Raw genomic sequence first — 11,531 nt, 5'->3', positions numbered from 1 at the left:
CTTAGATCTTATCTCAATCTTATGGAACACCTCTCCATAAGATATCTATTTATATGAAAGACAATTCCCTTTAACATGTGGGATATGGAAAACACAAACCTAACCTAACTAGAAACTTCTTTTTCCTATTTCTAGGTTTCCTTATTGTGTTTATCTTAACATATTAAACATCTAATAATATGTTAAGTTTCCACAAGCTTGGAATTATCCAACATTCACCCCCTTAATTCCAACTTGAATTAGGGAGATTAATTTCTGAAACTCAAATTAAGCTCCTTATTTGCTTGAACATAATCCTTGCTAATGGCTTGGTAAGGATGTCAACCTTCTGCTCAACACCCGGCACTTGCTCCACTTCGATCTGCCCGTTCTCCACACACTCACGAATGAAGTGATACTTCTTGAGTACATGTTTACTCCTTCCATGGAAAACTGGATTCTTCGATAGAGCAATGGCTGATTTGTTGTCGATCCTAAGCTTGACGTTCTCGCCTTCTTTACTTAGTATCTCACTCAACAACTCCTTGATCCATATAGCTTGCTTCGCTGCTTCTGTTGCTGCCATGAACTCTGCTTCGCATGATGACAATGCAACTGTCTGCTGATTCTGCGATGTCCAAGTGATCAACGATGAACCATAGTAGAATGCATGTCCTGATGATATCACTCAAATTACCCTAAAGAGTGAATTTACTCTCTCAAATAAGAGGTTCAATTGCAGTACTTAGGGATCAAATCCACAAAGAGCTAGGGAACCTAATAAATCTAATGGGATTTGTTAAGTTGGATGGCTTAATGATTAAAATGTAAATTTGCAGTTTTGTTGAGCAAGTAATTGCTCGATTGATTGGTTGAGGTTTTAGTGCTTAAAAGGAAATAGCTAGACTTAGGTTTTTATTCAGGAAACTTGGAATTATAATCCTACAGATGCCTAATGAGTTACATGCATGATAATGTTGAGCTCAAACTACTAAGCAACAAGTCAATCAGCTCTCACGTTTCTGGACTTGTCTATTAACTAGATCTAATGACCCAAACAAATGTGTTCGATCAATAGCAAGTGTCGATCAATTATCCTATAGGGATATCGATCGATACACCTTTCACTCCGTCGATCGATTATCCAGTACGGATATCGCTCGACGCGCTTCTAGTTAAGCTTTGTGCGCGGGTTGAATGATGCTTACTAAGCTCACTAGATCAGCTCTCGCCTTACTCTTAGCAAGAATCTTAGCTCAATTAGAATGGTTTTAGGATGAAAATGAAGCTATCGCTTTTATCTAACAATCCTAGGGCAAGTTCTAGGTAGCTAATCTAGAATCAGGCATTAATGACAATCCTAATGATTATTATCACAACTCAGCAATCTATAGTTGGAGCTAATCCCTCATAACCTATTTAAACCCTAAAATCTAACAATGGAACTACTCAGACATGGCCAAGCAATTCATAACAACAATTAGGTAAGAAAACTTCATTAGAATAGTAAATAGATATCAATGGAGTTCCAATCACAAATATATCTTTGGATCTTCTCTCCAATCTATCAAAATCGTAAAAACCTTTTACTAATAATAGTAAAAACTAGAAACACAAGAAAGCACACTCTGCCTCTAACATGGTGGCAATGCTTATATAATTAGGTTAAAACTCGTCAGGGGTAATCTTGTAAATTGGTGAAGATTTGGGCTTCAAGTCGGCTAAGACCAAACAGGCTTTCTGCGCGCTTCGCTGTCGATCGATGTTCTGATGTGAACATCGATCGATATAACATCGATCGATATTTGTTCCTCAATATCGACAGATGGTCGAGCTCGATGGTCATCTCGGGTGCTTGCTCCAAATATCTCGAAAATGCTCCAAAATCATTACTTATCTCCAAATCACTCATGATCTTATAAATATAATAAATAGACTCTATAATATAATAATTAGTCGTAAAAACACCTATAAACCATGGGTGAAAGTGGGTCAAATCCATGGTCTATCAACTCCCCTAGACTTACTCTTTTGCTTGTCCTCAAGCAAAACAAACAGGTAGTCTCTCTGAAAGAAGTTTGAAAACAGCAGGGACTCACACAATTTTAAACTTAGAATCATCACCTCTACAATATTGCAATCCACATCTAAGAAGTCCTAATCACAAAAGCACATTATACCACATCCTAGCTTAGCAACCAAATTCACCTAGCTAACAACTTAGCAAATCTTGTCTAACATTCCCCTTTACCAACCTCATTTCTTAGCATAAATAAAAGTGCATGCTTTACCTTGGGAGTCTCGATCACATGATGCAAGGATTTTCAAACAAGTATCTGGACCTGCAGGTAAACATTAGTTCATATCCTCTCTCTCTACTAATTTTCTCTCTTAGTCAAAGTCTGCTTATATTTGCAAGATTATTGACCAAGATTGGACATACTTCCATGAATCAAGCCTTAATGGTGATTGCCACCAAGGCCTGTTCATTTCTTTTTGACCTATATCCTAGGATTATTTGTGAAGCAAGCCTTAATGGTTGTAGCCACCAAGTCCTGTTCTAATCCTTTACCTATATAATTCTTATGAAGCAAGCCTTAATGGTTGTAGCCACCAAGTCATGTTCGAATCCCTTCCTAATAAATCTCTAATAGATATGTATATATATATATAATAATAATAATAATTTTTTTTCTTTTATATTTTGAAAATAGAGAGAGAGAGAGGGTGATAAATCTATATACACAAGGCTTTACCTTCCAGACTTGTTTGAAGAATCCGATCCCATGTATACCAAGCCCCAAGGCAAGCAGTTCTGTCAAGTTTAGTGTTGGAGGTCATTTTTGGTTCCTTCAAACAATCTCAGCAAGTATAGCATAGTTGACATGTTGATCCACTTTAGTATCTTTAGTACTATCTGCAATCAGTAAGTTCTAGAATGGTGCTAAAGAGTGGTTAGATAACACGCAAAAATCTAATAAGTTCATTATCCCTTTCTTGACTCAATAAAAACTTTATGTTTGAAAATATTTTTAAAATTCATGAATAAACTAATATCACTAAACCTCTCCCCAAACTTAAACTACACTGTCCCCAGTGTAAACTCAGTCGGAGTTATGGTGATATATTAAATCATAAGTACGTAATGTAACAAGTTAGAACGATATACCAGACCGGAATGTATGTCGACCGATTTAAGGATGTTGATATCGGTCGCGGCAGGTGATGCTATGTCGATCGATGTCGACAGTGTCTCGTTGGTCGATACTCATGGCAATCGTCTGCTCGGATCTTTTTTTTATGACTTGCAATTATTAAAATCCAACATAAATAGTAGATTAATAAAAACCAAATAAATATTACCTAATAGTGGGTTGCCTCCCACTCAGCGCTTTGTTATAGTCATTTAGCTAGACTTTGGAGGTGATTTGGGCTAGTGATGTTGAAAGCTGGCATTTGTTGCGAAACAAGTCTCCATCTCTTCTTTGCGCTTGTTGAACCATGTACCAGTGAAGTCTCATATTGCTTCATCTCTTCTGCGCCATTTGTCCTTCATTATTGTAGTTGCATCTTCTATCTTCTGCAATCTATCTCCAAGACTCTCAAGATTGACTGATGTCTCATAACTGTGGCGTATGTGTCAACTGATATCTCCTCTCCATGGTTGTGTGTGTTAAACAGGTCTGATGTCACCTTTTGTACTAGCCTCCCTCGGTTTGTAGCGTCGTCGACCGATGTCTGTCTGTGAGTGTCGGTCGATTTATTGTTGCGTCTGTCGATCGATGCTGATGCTTCTGGTCGACGGGCAATGTAACTCTGAATCTCCACTAATTCCCCTTGAATAGCTTCAATCTTGGAAGTCAAAGCACTAATGCTAAGATTCATTGGGAAATAGATGTCATCACATCTCCTATCAAGCCTCTCTTCTGTAGTTTCCTGAGCTATGTAGATCCCTTCTACCAACTGATCTATCTCTCCCCTGGTGTGAAAATATGGTTTAGACTTCATCGTATGTAAGTGTGGTGGGTTGTTGTCGACCGATGCTTGGAAGCGGTTGTCGACCGATGCTTGGAAGTGACTGTCGATCGATGCTTGTCGACGACTGTCGATCGATGTAGGGCTAGAAACGTCGGTCGCACGCTGAATTCTGGCTATGTCTTGCCTCATCTCTTCCATGCAAGTAGTTAGCCAACTAATACTATCATTCAATGGATAGTAGACTCCATCAAGCTTTATATGAAAGTCTTCTTTGTTCTTCTCTTGTTCTCCGCAGATTCCATAGAACATCTCATTGATCTCGTCCTTGGTGTAGATCTCTGGTACTAGCTTGGTTTGTGTGAATTAGCTAGCGTGTTCTGGAAGACATATGTAACTGTGCTCATCTCTCGAAGCTCTTTCCATTAGCTTTCTGATCTCCTCCTTAGACACATTAATGATGTGTCCATCCACATCTCTTGCACATCCCTAATCATCTATGTAGATTCCATACTCATCTTTCTCTTCCCAGTAGAATTTTCTGGTTCCAAAATGGTCAAAAGCTCTTCTGCCGAATTCTGGACGTCTGTCGACCGACGTTAACCTTCTGCTAGTGTTCTGGAATGGTGCTTTGTTGCATGAAGAGGTTGTCTGCTCCATTAGCCGTCTGAAGGATGTCTGCAATATCCTCTCGGGATACGTGCAGTGTACGTCCATCTATTGCTTTTGTGTAGCCATCTGGGTCCCTGAAAATATCAAATTCGTCTGGAGTTAGATACTGGTTATCAAATTTATCTCTTTCCGTTACAGTGATTTCTGGTTTTGGACGGATGTCGATCGATGTTGTATGGTTGATGTCGATCGATGTTGAAGGATTGATATCGATCGATGGAGGAATAGCTCTGTCGATCGGATGGCGGAAATGTGTTGTTTTCCAAGCATCTTCTGCTCGTTTCTGATCTGTTTCATCGCATCTTTGCATGTTGAGAAGTTCCTCATATGTGAATCCCTCATGCAGTTCATCAGCTTCTTGATCACGGTATGCTGTCTCTACTGCGTAGCTCTCGTGATGGTGATCATCTGCCCAACTTCCAATTCAGTAATCTCCGTCTCGGGTAGCGTCGACGTTAGTGTCGATCAATGGGTAGTAGGCGGTGTCGGTCGATGCTCAAAGGTGGCTTGGTTGATGAGGTTGAGTGTCGATCGATGTTGATCCGTTCCTGTCGATCGATGGCGACTTCTTTTTCCAAGAGGAATGATGGAGAAGTCTATCTTCCTCGTCAAAAGTCGCTCTTTGCTCTATAGCTCGTTCTTTCTCATAATCTTCATCATACTCCTCCGTATGCATGTTGTGTGCTGCCATAGTGGGATTGTAGTAATTGTTTTCCCATTCTCCTTCACCTTGATTACTGTCGACCGATTCTTCTTCTGTTCTGTCGGTCAATTTTTGCTGGGCACTGTCGATCAATGTTGCAGTGTGAGTTTCGATCGACGCTGAGTATTCTGTCTCATACTCAGCTCCACAGTGGCATGCTGCAATGATTCCTAGATCATTGATTCTTCTGGGGGTCGTCTGTGGCTTCTTGACTGGAATAGGGTTGTAGTGTACATGAGGATCTATGAGCGTTAGGCACAGACAGTTGGTTTGCAAATTGCACACTGCTCCTACTGTTGACAAGAAGGCTCTCCCAAGTAATAGAGAACAGTTCCAGTTCAGCTTGATATCCAAGACATGGAAATCTACTGGAACTAGGGCATTACCAATATGCACCTCTAGGTCTCTCACAATTCCTCATGAGTTTCTATAAGAACAATCCACAAAAGTGAATAATTTCTTGGAAGGCTCAACCTGCAGACCTAGATGGTCTGCCATAACTTTAGGTAGGATGCTGACTAATGCTCATGTATCGCACAAGGCATGTGGGAATTCAATACCCTTCACCGTGCATGGTATTGCAAATTGCCCAGGATCACTCTTCTTCTTCAATGTAACCCTCTTCCTCATCTGTTCTCTAGCTTCACAGAACATTCTCCTAATGTTTTCTCCTGTCTCTCTGGTTTCTCTGAAGAACATCCACAATCTATGGATAAAATAAGCCTCATCGAATGGCTTATCTAGAGGAATCCCGAAGACTCTTTTTCGGAAACTTTCTTTTTCCTTTTCACTAGCCTCCCTCTTCAGATGTTTCGCCACTTTTTCCTTTCTTCCCCTTAGGGTTCTTCCCGTAGGAACCCTATCAACCTCCATAGAATCTGTTTCATCTCCTGAAGGTGTCCTGACGGCCTCTGGTGGGTTTTCTGAAGGTTTGGGATTGGGCCTGAGTGCATTTAGACGTGCAACATCTATCTTCGGCATATGCACTCGGTATGTAATAGGTGCTCATCGATCGATGGGCACTGGCGGTTGTTGATCGATGGCTGTCTCCTGATGTCGATCGATGACGGGGTCAGAATGTCAGCGATTTTTACGTAGACAAGGCTGGGCGGATGTGGGTGTTTTGCTGCGAACTCCTCGTGAGTCATGATCCTCACGGTATTGCAAGATGTGGTTGACTCCATAGGTGTTGTCGATCGATGTCCAGGAGAGGATGTCGATCGGTTTTGGATGACTTCTGTCGACCGATGTTCGTGGCTTGGCGTCGATCGACACCAATGCGATCTGCTAAAACTCATCAGACTCTATACTTCGAAATCTCCTTCTTGCAGCTTCTCTTCTTTCACCACTTGCCAGAAATCATCCCCAATGATGGCATTCACGTGGTGCTTCATCACATAATCTTCTACCCCTCCAGTCAAGGCTCTCTGCCTCTTAACAGCTTCTCCTGTCTGAACAACTTGCATCTCCAGCTTCTTCACATGAGTGTTCAAAGTCTCAAACTTTGTGTTCAGGTTGGTGTAGAAAGAATCAATCTTCCCATTGAAGTCTACTGTCATGCGCTGTTGTCCCTCGAGAACTCTATCAAGCATCTCCTCAATCTTGCTCTCTTGAGTTGGCGGTGGTGGCTTCTGGAAGTAGGAGCTTCGATAACCCATGTTGTTGTTGTAGTTGTTGTTGTAGGGTTTCTGGTGCTGCGAACTCTTGTTGAAATTGCCCCTATTTTGATAGGAGTTTCTGTTTCCACATTGGTTTCCAGAACCTTGGAATCCAGTTCCACTGATGAAGTTCACATCTGCTTCCTCTGCTCTACCCTCCGTGTCTACAGCCTCTGCATCTTCAACCAAGCATACCTGCTTCCTGAGAAGCTTGTGAACACTGTCCAGCTTTGCCTTCACCTCATCCATCTGATCATTCCCAAGGATGATAGCAGATCTCTTCCTCTCAAAGTCAGTGTTCTTGGTGCTGATGCTATATGCTAGGTTTTCAATGACCTTCACTGCCTCCTCTGGATTCCTGGTGTTGAAGTTCACATTGCTGGAAGCATCAAGAGCCATCTGGTACTTCACCGCGATGCCTCTGTAGAAAGTACTGAGCAATTGTACTTTATTGAATCCATGGTGTGGACAGTCTCTCTGGTAAGACTTGAATCTGATCCAGGAGCTTCTGAATGATTCTGCAGGCTCCTGAGTGAATGTAGCAATTATGGTCCTCAAGTCTTCAACACGTGCTTCATTAAAGAAGTTGCATAAGAATGCATTCTTGATGTCGCACCAGGATGTTAGGGATCCTGGTGGTAGCTGCTTAAGCCAATGCGAAGCTCTCCAGCAAGTGAGTACTTGAATAGCTTGCATAGGAGGTAGTTTTTAGAGACTCCCTCGACTTTAATAGCAGATATGAGATCCTCGAACCTCTCCAGATGGTCCATAGGATGATCGTGAGATAACCCATAGTAGGGTGTCTGTCCCACGAGTGTGTAGTACTGCGGCTTCAACTCGAAATCCCTCTGAATAGTTGGAGGTCGAATGGCTGATCTGTTGGTGTACTGATCTGGACGGTTGTAGTCATCCAATGTTCTGGGTCGAGCGGCCTCATCTACCGGTAGAGTATCTCCTGTAGCTTCTGACTCAGGGATTGCAGCCCCCTGAGCGTCTATCCTCTGACCTGTTGCATTACGCAGATGACATTCCTGGTCATACAGGTCTCCTCTCTCATCACGTACAAGAATCAAAGTCGCAACCATGTCTCGCGGCTCAGTATCGATCGATGTTCGGACTGAAGTATCGATCGATGTCGGATGGAAGATGTCGGTCGACGGGAGATGAGTGTCTTCGGTCGACGGTGGTGAGCGAGTATCGGTCGACGGGACTAGTGCATGGGTCGACGGTGTTTGAACGCTCCAAACTTGCAGGATCTGGTGAGAATAGCAGTTGTTGTCGATCGATGAGGAGCGTGCTTCTTTGCGGATTGAACGCTCCAAACTTGCAGGATCTGGTGAGAATAACAATTGAGTTTCCTTGTTGAGTTGAGTTTCCTTGTTGCTTCTCGTACTGCTGGGCATGTACCTGAAAATCAAAAAAAAAAAATTATGTCAGAAACTTACCAAAATTAAATCTAATAGGCGATCAAAGTTCCCCGGCAACGGCGCCAAATTTGATATCACTCAAATTACCCTAAAGAGTGAATTCACTCTCTCAAATAAAAGGTTCAATTGCAGTACTTAGGGATCAAATCCACAAGGAGCTAAGGAACCTAATAAATCTAATGGATTTGTTAAGTTGGATGGTTTAATGATTAAAATGTAAATTTGCAGTTTTTTGAGCAAGTAATTGTTCGATTGATTGGTTGAGGTTTTGGTGCTTAAAAGGAAATAGCTAGACTTAGGGTTTTTATTCAGGAAACTTGGAATTATAATCCTACAGATGCCTAATGAGTTGCATGCATGATAATGTAGAGCTCATCAACTAAGCAACAAGTCAATCAGCTCTCGCGCTTCTGGACTTGTCTATTAACTAGATCTAATGACCCAAACAAATGTGTTCGATCAATAGCAAGTGTCGATCAATTATCCTATAGGGATATCGATCGATACACCTTTCATTCCATTGATCGATTATCTAGTACGGATATCGATCGACGCTGTTACAGGCCGGGAAGCTGGGTCGATGAGATGGATGGGCGATGGGTCGATCTTATCGACAGAGATGGAGATCGGGTGGGAAGATGGTGAAGATGGCCGACTTGCAGTCCTTCTAAGTCCAATCTATCCTGAAAACAAAGGAAGAACAATGAGTTTATGAATAATGAAAATAAGAGCAGAAACTGAAATAAATAGATAGAGATAGAATGGGATGGATTGATGGATTGATGATTGATGATCGATGATGGAATTGGTGAAGGGGTAGAAGATGATTGACTCTCTCAATCTGTGGGTTTGATTGACTCTCTCAATCTATGATCTTCAAGGCTCCTGAATCTCTCAATGAACCTATGAACCACAAATCAATAGGACAGCAAAGATTCACTCTTTGAATCCTAAAGACAAAATCGATTTTATTTAAAGACAAACTTTGATAAAAACAAGACAAACTTTTATAAATTCTTAAGATCTAGGATATCTACAAATGAAGGACTAAGAGAGCTTATATAATGCTCAGAAAGATCTAAACAAAACGTTCATAAAGTAAGAAGAAAGAAAACAAATCTCCAAAGACACAAAATCGGAAACTAGCCATTGGAGGGATTTTGGAGATTTGGCTTGAAAAGGGGGGGCTTGAATAATCTTGAATCTGGACGGATTAAAAGGATAATATAACTTCTTTGGGACCTTCATGGGAGCTTGATAAGTGCTGATCTCGTCCATAAACTGAAAGGAATATAACTGTTGAAGTTTGAATGCTTGAGACTCCAAATAAGGTAAGTGTGGCCATAAATAGATCCTCCTGATCATGTGGGCTTTGGTGCATTGTAAGAAATCTTCTACTCCTCCTGGATCATTGGATATACTTCTCAGATGATTATAAACCTCTCCTGGTCGCCGTTGTTTGGTTTGACTAAGATTGAACCGGCGAGACTCCAAATTAGGCAATTGCAGAACTAGTTTGACTGGTTTAGGGAAATGGGCCATAACTCCATATTTTCGAAAGCAATGGAAATGTACCAGGGGCTATATATGTCGAGCCCAAGCCACCAGATCCTTCAAGGATCGATCAAACTCCAACTTCTAAAACCCACATGATTGTTAAGCTTGGGCTTCTAGTTAAGCTTTATGCGCGGGTTGAATGATGCTCACTAAGCTCACTAGATCAGCTCTTGCCTTACTCTTAGCAAGAATCTTAGCTCAATTAGAATGGTTTTAGGATGAGAATGAAGCTATCGCTTTTATCTAACAATCCTAGGGCAAGTTCTAGGTAGCTAATCTAGAATCAGGCATTAATGACAATCCTAATGATTATTATCACAACTCAGCAATCTATTGTTAAGGCCAATCCCTCATAACCTATTTAAACCCTAAAATCTAACAATGGAACTACTCAGACATGGCCAAGCAATTCATAACATCAATTAGGTAAGAAAACTTCATTAGAATAGTAAATATATATAAATGGAGTTCCAATCACAAATATATCTTTGGATCTTCTCTCCAATCTATCAAAATCCTAAAAACCTTTTGCTGATAATAGTAAAAACTAGAAAAACAAGAAAGCACATTTTTCCTCTAACATGGTGGCAAAACTTATATAATTAGGTTAAAACTCGTCAGGGGTAATCTTGTAAATTGGTGAAGACTTTGGCTTCAAGTCGGCTGTGACCAAACGGGCTTTCTGCGCGCTTCGCTGTCGATCGATGTTCTGATGTGAACATAGATTGATATTTTTTCCTCAATATCGACCGATGGTGGTCATCTCGGGTGCTTGCTCCAAATATCTCCAAAATGCTCTAAAATCATCACTTATCTCCAAATCACTCCTGATCTTATAAATATAATAAATAGACTCTATAATATAATAACTAGTAGTAAAAACACCTATAAACCATGGGTGAAAGTGGGTCAAATCCATGGTCTATCACCTGACGTGCTCCTCCCGTCATCGAGATCAATGTTGTGACTGCTGTCACTATAACCAACTACACTCCTTGACCAATCTATCTTGAAGAACATACCGTAGTTTGTTGTTCCTTTCACATACCGGAGTATGTGTTTGATGGCTTGTCCGTAAGAGTCTCTCGGATTGTGCATGTATCTGCTAAGAACACCTACTGCGTAACACAGGTCGGATCTTGTGTGAAGCAGATACCTCAAACATCCTTTGATTCTTCTGAACTCTGTAGCACCTATCTCTCGTTCGTCTTCAGCTTTTGAGATCTTCAAATTCGCCTCCATTAGAATTTGAGTTGCGTTACACGCTTCCATCTTTGTGTCACGCAGGATTCCTTGAGCATACCTCTCTTGTTTTATTCTGATTCCGTCTGCTCATTGAATCACCTCTATGCCAAGGTAGTACATTAGCTTACCTAGATCTGACATCTCAAACTTCTTAGACATCTCCTCCTTGAATTGTCTAATCACCTTAAGCGAAGTTCCTGTCACAAATAGATCATCAACGTAGATGGCTATGATCAGACATCTCCTCCTTCAGTCTTGCGGTACACTGATGGTTCCTTCGTGCACTCCTCAAATCTCATCTCCTTGAGAACCTGA

General features: G+C 41.1%; 1 protein-coding gene across 1 annotated transcript; it reads right to left on the bottom strand.

Moving 5' to 3' along the window:
* Positions 1-262: 262 nt before the first annotated feature.
* LOC125591785 (secreted RxLR effector protein 161-like) lies at positions 263-11,243 on the bottom strand. Its single transcript, XM_048766639.1, has 2 exons — positions 10,901-11,243; positions 263-654 (listed from the first exon to the last, which is right to left on the bottom strand). The coding sequence occupies exons 1-2, from the start codon at positions 11,241-11,243 to the stop codon at positions 263-265; spliced, it is 735 nt and encodes a 244-aa protein (XP_048622596.1).
* Positions 11,244-11,531: the final 288 nt, after the last annotated feature.

Source organism: Brassica napus, chromosome C8 (assembly GCF_020379485.1).
Source record: "Brassica napus cultivar Da-Ae chromosome C8, Da-Ae, whole genome shotgun sequence".
NCBI classification, from domain to species: Eukaryota; Viridiplantae; Streptophyta; class Magnoliopsida; order Brassicales; family Brassicaceae; genus Brassica; species Brassica napus.
This window is presented reverse-complemented; position numbering and strand designations above follow the sequence as displayed.

What these genes read in the sequence shown, in the direction of transcription:
- LOC125591785 (XM_048766639.1), bottom strand. Translation starts at nt 11,243, where the DNA reads ATGGAAGCGTGTAACGCAACTCAAATTCTAATGGAGGCGAATTTGAAG. An exon ending in TGACGGGAGGAGCACGTCAG is followed by an intron (nt 655 to 10,900) that starts GTGATAGACCAT and finishes TGATATCATCAG; the next exon opens with GACATGCATTCTACTATGGT.